The sequence below is a fragment of the Lontra canadensis genome, unplaced genomic scaffold (genome assembly GCF_010015895.1).
Source record: "Lontra canadensis isolate GAN:19392208 unplaced genomic scaffold, GSC_riverotter_1.0 scaffold4, whole genome shotgun sequence".
Lineage (NCBI taxonomy): Eukaryota > Metazoa > Chordata > Mammalia > Carnivora > Mustelidae > Lontra > Lontra canadensis.
This window is the reverse complement of record NW_022630998.1, coordinates 36,128,150-36,141,441: the sequence shown is the minus strand read 5'-3', so window position 1 is coordinate 36,141,441 and position 13,292 is coordinate 36,128,150. Positions and strand designations below refer to the sequence as shown.

General features: G+C 44.2%; 1 protein-coding gene across 2 annotated transcripts in view; it reads left to right on the top strand.

Moving 5' to 3' along the window:
* SV2C (synaptic vesicle glycoprotein 2C) overlaps window positions 1-13,292 on the top strand; it is a 210,029-nt gene that overhangs the window by 108,928 nt on the left and 87,809 nt on the right. For both annotated transcript variants that reach the window (XM_032848182.1, XM_032848172.1), the window contains one exon: window positions 2,141-2,292. In XM_032848182.1, coding sequence (XP_032704073.1) covers window positions 2,141-2,292 — 152 coding nt within the window. The remainder of the gene's footprint in view (window positions 1-2,140; window positions 2,293-13,292) is intronic.

Sequence of the window (13,292 nt, the reverse complement as noted above, 5' to 3'; positions counted from 1 at the left end):
AGAACTGTGTGTGGGATAGAGCCAGCTCTGACTGCCTGCCATATGCCTTTGTTTCTTGTGTGTGGAGGGGTCCACTTGATGACCTTGGACTGCTTGGCTCCCCCTAGTGTGATGGCACCAAATGGCCACGTGCTGCATCTGAGGTCATGTGGGGTCCAGGAATTTTAGGTAGAACTGCCACATTCATAGCTCAGGCAAACAGATAGAGATGCTTCTGGCTAGTGTTTTTTTCAAGTCTTTGAACAGCAATTCCCATGAAGAAACACATTGCAATCCAATATACATTTTTATACATATTTATTTATTTGTTCATGTATATAAATTTATATGTAGACACGTATATGCATATACATGTGTACTTTCTACATTATAAATATTTTCATAATGAAAACAAAAGTTTCATGAAATGATATTTATCCTCATTACTTTAGTTGTGCTTAGCTCTTTTCATTTCTAGTTCAATTTTTTAAAAAATTCTGTTTATAGCTACTAAGTTAATTTCATAGCCCACAGATTGAAAAGCGTTGGCCTAAGTTGATAGGCCCGTGTCTCGAAGTAGATAACCATCATGTCACTTTAGGCAGGGGCAAATGAATGAAGTGGTGCTATATTTTGACCTACCATTTGATGCACAATGACATGATGGATCCTGCAATTGGATTGGGGCATCCAGTTGGCTACAGATAAGGCCTTTCTCTAAATTTCATTTGCTAAGGTCACTGCCAATACTTCTTTATCATATTAAAAGCTTTGAGGAAATCAGTTATTGCTAACTGCGTAAATATATGTTTTACTTCTTGATATAAAATGTCAATAGCTATTTACGTTACAGAAATCTGAGCATAAAGGAATCGGCACATATTTTAAAAAATGTATTACTAGGTGTTTTCTCTGCAACTTGCTCATGTATATTGTTGTACATCTTCCCCCCAAATTTAAGAATTTGTATACTGTTTGGGATGATGGTGAGTAATGTTTTCTCCTACGTCCCTACTTCTGAGGCTGTGTTTTTTAAAACTTGGGGGTCAAAACCTGTTTGAAATGCAGATGAGATCTAGGGCCCATCTGCCTATTAGGAACAAAATATTTATTCTATAGACCCTCATTGGAGAAGCCTTAACCTGAATGGAAGTCACTATTCATGTCAAGATGTCTTATAGTTACCCTACCAGAAGGAAGCATTGTACCCTATTCTATTGGTATGGAAATCAGCGGCGCCTTATTTGATTCAACCAGTGTGCATACATACACATGTACTCGGGCAGCAGTGAGATCTACTGGGTCGAGACCAGAGCAGTCCAAGAAGCAACCTGGTTGGGCCTGTGTCCCTCAGCACAACAGGCTGACCAGGCTGCAGGACCAGCTGCCACCAGCTGCAGGACCAGCTGCCACTTTTAGCCACAAGTAAGCCCAATGGCAGACAGCCTCCCAGAAGTGTTTGAAGCTCGCTCTTTCTCTCTTTCTTTCTTTCTTTCTTTTTCTTTCTTTCTTTCTTTCTTTCTTTTTCTTTCTTTCTTTCTATCTTTCAAGATTTTATTTATTTATTTGACAGACAGAGATCACAAGTAGGCAGAGAAGCAGGCAGAGAGAGAGGAAGGGAAACAGGCTCCCCCCTGAGCAGAGAGCCCGACATGGGGCTCCATCCCAGGACTCTAGGATCATGACCTGGGCCGAAAACAGAGGCTTTAACCCACTGAGCCACCCAGGTGTCCCTTGAAGCTCTTTCTAAAGTTACCATGTCTTTGACTAGGACATATCCTAGTACCTCTTTTTAAAAACGAGTTCATTAAAATATTCACAAGATTAGACCCAATACTGTAATTTTTGCAAATGTGTAGAACATTCAGTCAACCGGAGCAGAAACCCCTCTGATCCTTAAGCAAGGGTAAGCTCTATAAACCCCATAACTAGGGCACTACTGCCACCTTTTGGTGACATCCCTTAATTACAGGTTCTATATTTAACAGAGATTATAATATTAAAGTTACAAAATGATAGAAAAATGATAGAAAATATACATCCCTGGATATGCTGGGGTAAAGAGAGAGTGTTGTTGCTAAAGCTTGCTTTGGTTTTGCCCTTTGCATCTCCCACAGCTGTCCTGGCTCTGATCTCATATAGTCTTTGTCGCTCTTGGCAGGATCGGAGGGGCCATTCCCACGGTGTTCTCCTACTTCGCGGAAGTGCTGGCCCGAGAGAAGCGGGGGGAGCATCTGAGCTGGCTGTGCATGTTCTGGATGATTGGCGGCATCTACGCCTCTGCCATGGCCTGGGCCATCATCCCGCATTATGGTAAGAGGCTGGCCTGGCATGAAAGAGGCATCACCTTCTTTGACTTCGGCCTCCCTTCTGTCCCTTTCCTGTCTTGTCAGTGCTGGTTTGAGAACAACACTGTCATGATCAAGTTTTTGCCTTTTGTTTATCTAGGATTTTCTCCCTTGTACAGAGATCTGTAGAAGGTAAGACCATGCCAAGGGTCCTGTAGGAATATTGCTGCATTTTGCTGTGTTTCAAGGGATCACTTTCATTGGCTTTCTATGTGCTATCAACTCTAGGCTCCCCACCCAAATGGACATCAGGGGAGACACAGGTCATAATCGGCATAGAAGTCAGCATGACTTACCATTGTTCTGGGGACTATCATACACATCAGGCACATACATGTGCCTTTATTCGTCCCCTCTAGGTCTAGTTCAAAGCTCAACCCCATGTCAGTCTGCCTCTGCTGGCAGCTGAGAACTGGGATGAGAGCAGGAAGCATCCTGTCTTGTCATGGAACATCTATTTGTAGAACTTAAGAGATGACTCAACTGTCCTTGCTGGCCAGATCCTTCCTGAGTTTCTTCTAAGCTGTTCCTGCCACCTCTGAACACTTTAAGGTCTCCTGTTTCTGGGCAGTCAGCACTGTCCTGCTTAGAAGCCAGAAACTTCCAGGTGCTTCACCCACAAATAGTGAAATGCAGGGAGAGGTTCATAGAATCCGGGAATCAAATCCAATAAACAAGACAGAGGGGAGGGGAGGTTTTCTGGTTGTGTGTATGTGTGAAAGAGAAAGAGAGCAAACATGTTGAAGTTTGCAAATTATGAATACTATGTAATTAAAACCACATGTGGACTTCAAAAACTCACTCTTTGTTCAACCTAAAATCTAATTGATCATTGGGTGAAAAATTAGATTTAAAAATTTGCTTTTGGATCATTTTCTTTTTTTCCTGCTTTTGTTTTAGAACAGAGCAATTTTGGCTATAAAGCCTAGGTTTGTTAGGGAACAACCCTGAGTGAATTTGATCCACTGTTAAAATCAAAGACAAGATGTAAACTTTAGTATTTGAACTCATTGTAATTTGCTTTATCCTATTGAGTTACAAAATTCATGCATGTCACACTCTTTTAATAAACCTATAAAGTTACATGCAAATCAATGTTGTATATAACAATAACAAGGAAGGCATAAGGAATTGGTTACTTGGCCTAAAGAGAACTTTTCCTTGCCAGACACTTAAGTTGAGTGTGGCGTGCCAAGTGCAAGTGGTGGGTTTTCCTTTTTTGGACTTTGGTTTGTTCAGGGCCAGAGATACCCTCCCAGAGGTACTAACTCACACCCACCATAAGGCTTGTCGTCTCCCACCATCCAAGGAATTACAGGTGATTCTCCTTCTCTGTCTGGGCCCTGAAGACCTCAGCCACCCTCAGAACTAGCTCCCAACCCACTTAGCTGGCCGTTTGGAATGGAAAACCCACTTAGCTGCCATGGAAAGAATTGCTTCAGTATGCCTGGATGGCTCAGTCAGTTAAGCATCTGCCTTGAGCTCAGGTCATGATCTTAGGGGTCTTGGGATCCAGTTGCAACTTAGGCTCCCAGCCCAGTGGGGAGACTGTTTCTCCCTCTCCCTCTGTCCATCCCCGCTCCCCCTCTTTCTCTCTCTGACATAGAGAAATAAAACCTTTAAAAAAGAAAAAAGAAGAAGAATTGCTTCTTAGGAGCTCTGCATGAAGAGACAAAAAGGAGATGCAGAGCCCGGGCAGAGTCCAGCTTTCCTCAGCATTGGTCCTGGAGCCGCCCTAGTCCATAAGCAACCTCTGTATGAATGAAAATTAGCTGCGTCATACAAGTGGACACAGGGGCAGCCCCACTGGCCAGCTCTGCCAGATGCTCACATAGCAAGTCACTGCTGACCGCTTCACTTGGGAGCTGGATTCCTTCTGAGGCCAGCCTCTTTCTAACCCCAGATGGCGGCACAGCTCCTTGGCTCCTGGATGTTTGCTGACCCTTCTTCCTGGTCCCCTTCCCATCCTGTAGAATTTCTCTAGCTGGTCTTCCTAAACTCGGAACTCAGATTGGCTTTTGCAGTCTGCACTTTTCCACAGGCCTGGGCGTTGATTGGTTTTGTTTTTTGTTTGTTTGTTTGCTTTTCCTCACTGGGTATTTAGTTCTTCAGACTCCTGCCTTTCACACATCCCTACCCTTGAGCCATAGTGGGCTCCAGATTTTGCCTCTGGACTCACCAACCATCAACTAGTGGCTGACCCACAAAAAATGAGTGTAATTCCACCTTTATTTTTCTCAAGCATACATAAGATATTCTTTTTTATAGCAAAATGGTCTGCCTAGTCCATACATAACTGGAAAGAGCTGAGGCTGCGAATCAGAAACAATTCATAAAAAGTTTACCAAAAAAACCCCAATGACAATGTAACAAAATTAAGTGTATCTGAGGCTGGCATTAATTCTATGTTAAAGGAACCTTGAGAAATAATGACCTGGTTAAAAAATCAGTAACAGAATATTGAAACGTTATACCCATGCTTTATTGAAGGCTTTCCGTGGCCAGAAATGTGGCCAAAGCAACAATTATTGCAAACAAGCCTGTCTGTATGGTTTTATCAACAGGGGAGATTTTTAAATACCCTTGCTGAGTTCATTGCTATGCTCTTGCAACTTGAGAGCTCTAATTATCTCAAAAGAAAAGAACTTAGTTTTAAAAATCCTGTGTTGAGGCTTCTGGGGGGTTGATGATGTTCTCTATATTGGTGTGGGGGAGGGTGTTTCAGGAGTATTCATTTATAAAAATGCATTCAGCTGGGTACTTAAGATTTACATATGTCACCATATGGGAGTTACACTTTTTTTTATAAATATTTGTTCATAAAATTTACCACTTCCGTTACCCCCTGAAAATACCCACGCTTGGGTCCTACTCCAGATCAGTCAAATCTAATTATCTGGGTTGGGGATTCTGCATAGATGGTTTTTAAAGCCATTTAAAGCTGGTTCTCTGCAGCCAGGTTTGAGAATCTTCAGCTTCCTATCTCTGCCAGGGGGTGATCTGGGAAGCCCCTGAGGCTTCACCATGTATGCACAGAGATGGGGACTACAGATGGGCGCAAAGCGAAGCGTGAGCCTGACTGGCATGGTTGACTTATTCAGTGGGCGTTTAGGTTTCCATATTGTTGTATTCATCCAGGCTAAAGAACTTTCCCCACTCGTGTGGCTGAGAATCACTTACAAAGTAGCTTTGACATCTTGCTCTGTCTTCTTTTCAATGCTACATCTTTTGACTTTACTTAAAACGGATAAGAGCTGTTAAGTCCATCCACTTTCCCTGCAGCCTCAGAAAAAGTGAGAAGATTTCTCTTTTGCCTCTGAAATTCTGCCTAGTATAAATGGTGTCACAGCTTATAGAAAAAGGAGAGTATGCGGGCCCTGGGCCTCCATCCTCTTTCATTCAGGAGACCCCTGAGCACCAGCACCTGGACAGCAGATGGAGTTTTCACCCAGCAGGGGAGGAACCTGGGAGCATCGTAGAACAACTCAGAGCCAGGTACTGGCCCATCTCACAACAGTAACAGGATTTGTGCTAGAGGGAAAGAATAAAAACTGGCATCCACACCACAAGCAATTCAAATAAGTGATGCAGGTAAGAAGGTGTCTGTGGTGTACTCTTTCTGCGTTTTGTGGCTGTCAGTGCACAGAGCCCTAAGCCTTCAAGAGGCTTGAATTCTGACTCCCAGACAAACTTCTTATGCAAAGACACCATGAGTGGTCACTCAGGATGGGCAAGGAAATCTGGAAGGATTCTTCGGAGGTTAGACAAGGCCAGGAAGGGGGTTTGGACAGCTGCAAGGGCTCCTGAGTTCACATGCGGGCTGTGTCCAGGGTCTGCTGACCGACAGAAGGAGCCACCCAGCTGGCCGAGGCCTCGTCTCTGGACCAGCCTCGGATCATGATGGTGCTTTACCTTCACACTGTTGCCGGTGGGGATGAAGATTTCCCTGCAGACGGTCTCCAACATCTGAAGGTTCCCAAGAGAAGATTACCTCGCCCACTCTGACACAGCCTTAGGAGGCAGAGTGTTTGAACGTCATAACCTTTCCTGCCAGCCACCTCCCCTGTGACCCACTCCTTTAAGCAGCTGCGATCCCTGTGAGAGAAGAGATAGCACAGGGATGACCCTTTTCCTTCACCCTCCCTCCCCTCAGTAATCAGGACAAACACTGCATTAATGGAAGCCCCTGGGCCTCAGGGGAAAATGGAACAGGTTGCTGACTCACAGCACTTTCCCTCTTCCGCTGAGAGCTTGCACGTTGGCCCGGGCTTCGGAGTTGCCCTGGGATTACAGCACTGTCTGCTCCATTAAACCCTCCCACGTCATTTTCTCTTTGAAATTCGTGTGTACATCAGATGAGGTTTGTCCCTTGCTGAGGGGCACCACTGTGCGAAGCAAGGACATTCAATTAGCTAAGTGGGAATGTTCTCCGTTCAGCACAAAATGCCTCAGCTCTTAAAGCCCAGAGCGCATGGGGCTGCCCGCTGCACTGGAGCCACCCCACAGCCTCCATCACGCCCCGCCCTTCACCGCAGACCTCCCAGGGCCAAGCTGGGGGCACCCTGAAGGCCAGGCCCATCCCAGCACCCCCAGCTCCCCCACCAGCCGCATCTTGAGGTCTGGACTTAAAACCTCACATATTCCTGACCAAGATGTGCCTGCTTCCTTTAGTTCTGTGATGTGGGAAGCTAATACATTTCTACTCCCTCATGATAAAATGGGGTGAAGGGAGAACAGTCTAGTCATAGTCTAATGACTGTCTGGCTGAAGAAGGAAACAGGCGAGGGTATCACGTTTTGTTCATGATTGGAAAAGCACTGTGGCCAAGGGAAGGGATAGGGGGAGTGAGTGCTGATCTCGAATCCCTGCCACACTGCTTCTGGGTATGACCTTTGTCAAGCTTTTCAGTCTCCTGTCCCATTTTCTGCATCGTGCTGGGGGTTAAGCATGACAGTCATGTTGGAACATCCAGTGCATAGTTAGTGCTCAAAAACTGGTAGCTCTTTCTGCAGTCAGGTTCACCTACACGGGCCCCAGACTCCATCAGCGCAGTCCAGCACGAGCTCCAAGCTACAGGAAAAGACGGAGAAGGAGCCGAGGAGTGCCAAACAATAAACCTCACCTCGCAGGTGAGGGGATCAGAGAAGTCAGTAGAAAGGAAAAATCAGGAAAAAATTTAAGATAATGAGAGAGATTCAAGGAAAAAAATAATACCATAAAACCTGGATTACCTGGAACCCAATGAATCCATATCTTCCATTCAGTTATTGGTTGGACGAATTAATATTTGAAGAACACAAACTATACAAAGACCCACCTTCAAGGCGGCAGGGCCGCTCTCGCCAGGTAGAAGGAACAAGAACCTGGCTGTCCTAGCCTGCCAGCAGAGATGCTGGCCAGCCCAGCAGGTTACAGGGACCTTGGCAGAGCCATTGCTGTCTTGGGGAGAAGGTGTCCTATCCTCTGGACCTGGTAGGAGGCAGAGTGGTTCCTGCATTGGGATTAGATCTAAAGCATGCCTGGTTCCAAGCCGGCTCTGCCATTCTCTAGTTTTGTCACCTCTAGGACGGTTACTTGGGCTGTCTCGTCCTCCGTCTCCTTGTCTAGAAAGCAGGCATTCTACCGCATAGTGTTGCTGCATTCAAGCACTGTGTATGGAAAGTGTTTACACCGTGCCTGACACGCATGGCCACTAAATGCGGTCTTTTATTTCCACAGATGGAGCTAACGTTGAGGTAAGGGTATGAAGAAGGAACTGGAAGAGTGAAGAGACCATACTCTCCTTTTCCTGACCATATTCTCTCAGTTGTGTGCTTATCATTTGAAGGTTGTGGAGGTGGATAAGAAGGGGGAAGATGCGAGAACAGAGCTTGTAAGGCATGCCAAGTATTCTGCATCCACTCCAGGTGACAGGTGACAGCTCTGTCCCACTTACCCACCCAGCCAAGTGCCCCCAGCCTTGCCACCCACCTTTGCCATCCCTCATTGAATGTCATGGCACTGAAGATTTTATGCTTAAGTATCTGAGTAAGACATTGCAAGGGGAATCCCCTTGGTACATCAGTGTACACGAGTGTTATTTCTTAATTTGTCCATTTTAGGATGCATCTAATCTTTGATTTCAACAAAATGACTCTTGGGCTCAGATTTCCTTCACTCTATGACTTAGTTTTCCTCAAACGTTAAGAGGATACATCAGCCCCCAAAATAATAACGATAAAGTCTTTATTTAAGAGCTTAAGAAACGGATATGAGGCATTCTCATAGTCAAGTGTATGGCTATGTTTTTAGTGAGTGTGTGCCATTGTTCAGGTGTTCTGGATGCCTCCTTTCTTAGAAACACAAGCTCTTCCACCCCCACCCCCAGCCCTCCGCCGCTCTCCTCATGGGAAGTGCATCACCTGGGGAAACATGTGTCTGCTTGGGTACAGGTAATCCCCCACCTGCCACCCACCCCACCCCCTGCCAGTCCCGCACAGTTCTGGGAAGTGCTTTTCAACATCCTCACTCTGACCTCCGAGGGATGGAGGAGTCGCCTCTTCTATTGTTCATTAAGCCAATTATCATGGTGCTCAAGTCCTCCCACTGCCATTCACGCTCCTCAGAAACAGAGGGGCAGCAGTCATTTGTTGAGAGCCTTCTGTGTCCCAGACATTGTGCCAAGCACATTGATCTTAAACTCACAGTCTGAAAACAGAGATAGGGGCTTTAAAAATATGACAGTTTTCCCATTCACATGTGGGCAGGCAAGGCTGCAGGTGCATATGCTGCTGGCGGTGCTGGGTGACCCCACACAGCTGGGCTGCTCGTCCGTCCCTTGGGCGGCCACTGAAGCCTGCACACCTCTTCTCAGAATAATGCTTTTAAAGGCAGAAAATTAAAAAAAATAGGATTCTAAATGAGACCAGTTGTTAGCAAAATGAATTGGCGTATGAAATAACTACAGCTTAGGGGTGCCTGGGTGGCTCAGTGGGTTAAGCCTCTGCCTTCGGCTCAGGTCATGATCTCAGGGTCCTGGGATCGAGCCCCGCATCAGGCTCTCTGCTCGGTGGGGAGCCTACTTCTCCCTCTCTCTCTGCCTGCCTTTCTGCCTACTTGTGATCTCTCTCTCTGTCAAATAAATAAAATCTTAAAAAAAAAAAAAAGAATTGAAATAACTACAGCTGGTATCAGACGTAATAGCTATCTTTATTTTTAAGTTGATATGGACATAGAAGCTAGAAGTCAACAAATCCTTTCTCTTGGCTCCTAGGAAACCACTGGTCTTTGAGTTCTCCCAGAAACCCACATTCCATTCTTTACCATCGCTTAGTTAAGATTAGGATTGACTAAGGGGAGAAAAAAACATTAAGATTGATGGATATAAGAGAAAAAAAAATCAACAGAGGCAGGAACAAGATACAAGCTTGTTTTATATTAAAAGAAGCCTGGATGGGGGTTGTCTAGTACTGGGATGGTAGTTCCACCCATCAAAGGCCCAATTCCTTTTAACTCAAAATTCCTTTTATCCACCATTCTTAGTGCATTTCATCCAGTAGGTCCACATTCTAGGCAGGACAAAGCAGGAGGGATCTATAAAGGTACACCTGTGCTGCCATTAAGAATCTCTGTGGAAATCTCACACAAATCCACTTAAATCTCATTAGCCAGAACTTCAGCAAGTGTACCTAGCTACAAGGGAGTTTTGGAAATGTAATCTTCTATAACCAAGCAGTAAAGAAAACACAAATAAGATAGAGTGAATATTGAGAGACAACTAGCCATCTCTGCTCTACCATTTCATTCTTCTTCTAGAAAGTCTTTTTAAAATGTCCATATGGTTCTTGATTTAAATTTTAGTGTGGCCTTTCTGTATTGGGCAGTTTTTAGATGCACATAATGGAAAGCAAGTCAAGCTAACTTAACCAGACCAGGAATTTATCACGAGGCTATTGAGTAGCTCATAGAATGGCCAGGAAGGCTAGAGAACCAGTCTCAGAAAATGGCAGGAACCAAGGGAATCCTTCCTTAGATGGCTGGCATGGCTTGTGAACAAACTCAAAATGTCAACACCCAGACTCAAAAACCCCCGCATACAGCCTAAGAGAAATTAGCTCAAAATACACAGCTTCAGTTTCCAGTGCACCAAGGAGTTTTGATAGTGGTTTAATTGTTCTTCAAAGATGGTGGAGTTTTCTGTGCAAGATTCAATCATGAGGGGTGGCACCTGCTGTTAGAAAGGCATGATTACCAACATGTGACATTCTAGACAAAGTATCTTGAGGCCCTAGTTAGGATAGAGCACTTCACATGCAATAATATGTGTCAGGCAGGAGAATCTGGGTCCATATGAGGCAGGTATAGTTTGAGCTAGTGTGTCCTTTACATGTTGGTTACAGAAAATTCAGGACAACACTCTAAAGAGCCCTAGCCAATGCAAATTCTGGGCATCATTCCAGCAGACCAGACATCCTTATCCTCAGATTATAGCTGACTAGACCCCTGGGTTCTTCCCAAAGCAAATGTGAATCCCAGCCTAATCACTGGACTAGATCTTTCATAAATCTTGGAGAACTTGATCTCCAGAAGAGATAAAAGCACCTATATTTACAATAAATAAAACCACAAAAGTTGGTTTCACTTACTATAGATAAAGATGCCTTCTCCAAGAGCTGTTGACATTGAGGTTTGCCTTGGGAACAAATAGTATAAACATTTGATAGTATAAAAAATTTATTTAACAAATGAATGGTGATACTGAACGCTGATAAGGATTCAGAGAAACTGCACGTCTCATACATTACTTGTTGCAAAATAGCGCAGCCACTCTGGAAAATAGTTTGGCAGTTTGTCTAAAAAGAAATTTAAACACACCTAACATATGACCCACAATTGCACTCCTAGGCATTTACCATCACCCAGAGAAATGAAAATTTGTCTACACGAAAACTTGCACATCATTGTTCATAACACAGAATGCTATAACTCATCAACAAAAGGAACTTGATAAATAGCTTGAATAGGCCTCGAGGCATTTTGCTGAGTGAAAAAGGCATTCTCAAAAGGACAAATAACAAACTGGAAAAAAAGTTAATGGTTAGCAGGGGTTAGAGGGAGTGAGGAGAAGGGGAGCAGGCATGACTACAGCAGGCTAGCCCCCAGGAGATCTTGGAGTTGATGGAAGGGTGTCTATCTTGAATATGGAGGTGGTTACATAATTCCACACATGTGATAAAATGACGTAGAGCTACACATGATCCCACTGCCAGTTTCCTGCTTTTAATACTGTACATGGTAATTTCAGAACAAAACATTTCTAAGCATTGAGGGAAACTGGGTGAAGAGGACCATGGGATCTCTATTATCTTGCAAGTATCTGTGACCCTAGTTCCTTCAAATTAAAAAGGAAAAGGCAAATTAATAATGTGTTTTTGGAAAGGCAGTTTTATATCTATCATCATATTTATTGCAATTACCTTAGAAACAAGAGCAACAGTAAGTGTTACTCCCATTTTTTTTTTGAATGGTGAACCTGTTGCATAGAAAGTTCATCATTTCCCAAAGAGACTGAGAAAATGGAAGATTAGAAATTAGAACCAGTTTTCTGATCATCATTTCTTCAAAATGTCTTCCAGACGTGTCAAAGCTAAGAAACGTCTCAAAGAGCAGCCCACAGGGTTGTTTGGAGCCAGACGTTGTTTGATGGTCTCTACAGTGTGCATATACAACCCATGTGACAAATACTGGTCCCCTCTCCTGTCTGGGTAATGCCTGCCGTCCCAGCCCCTTGACAAGCATTGCAAGACTCATGCCTCCATCCTTTGCCATAGGAGAAACCATTTAAACCCAGAATTCAATCATTTAAAAACTACCTTACTGGGCGCCTGGGTGGCTCGGTGGGTTAAAGCCTCTGCCTTCAGCTCAGGTCATGATCCCGGGGTCCTGGGATTGAGCCCCGCATCGGACTCTTTGCTCAGCGGGGATCCTGCTTCCCCCTCTCTCTCTGCCTGCCTCTCTGCCTACCTGTGATCTCTGTCTGTCAAATAAATAAATAAAATCTTAAAAAAAAAAAAACCTCCCTTACTGCAAATGTCATGAAAGACAGAAGAGGTTTTTTCCATCACATGCCTTATAACCCACAACTTCATCAATCTTTATGTGATACTTGTGTGCCTTTGAAAGGCTGCATTACATCTTCTCTCTCTCCATCCCCCACAGGATGCGACTTCACTGGCTAGTCTCCTTCCTCCAGGAAGCTGACTGAATTGCCCACCTGCTTTCCTTGCTTAGGCAGAGAATTAGCTCTGCCCAGCTTCTAGCTCAAAACATACATACCCTACCTGTGCTAGTCTGCTTGAGCTGCCATAACAAAATACCATTGACTGGGTGGCTTAAACAACAGAACTTTATTTTCTCACAGTTCTCAAGGTTAGGAAGTCTAAGGTCAAGGTGGTATTTGATTCGGTTTCTGGTTGGGGGCTGTCTTCCTGGCCATCCTCTTGCTGTGTCCTCAACGTGGCAGAGAGACATAGATCTCTTTTTTCTTATGTTTGATCAGGGCCCCACCCTTTAGACCTCAGTTACTTCCTAGAAACCTATATCCAGATATAATCACATTAGGCATTAGGACTTTAATATATGTATTTTGGGGAGACATGGTTCATGTCATAACACCACCTCTTATGGTTTTAGCAAACAGGGAACCTTCTAGTCATCAGAAGTACATGCGTATTCACCTACCCTTTAAAGTCATTGGAAGCTAAGATTTTTTTCTAATGTTTTTCTTGTTAGGCCCTACTGCAAACTTAACTCTGTAACACCGATCTTTTTTCCTCCCTTAAATAAGGTCTTATGATATCCTTATGTTTCAAAAGAACTGCCCATCTCACTTCTCTGAACATTTGTATATTCTGAACTAGACAAAATGCATGTGCGTGTGTGTTTCCTTGAAAAGAGCTATTCTGAGAATATACTTGCTGGGCTGAA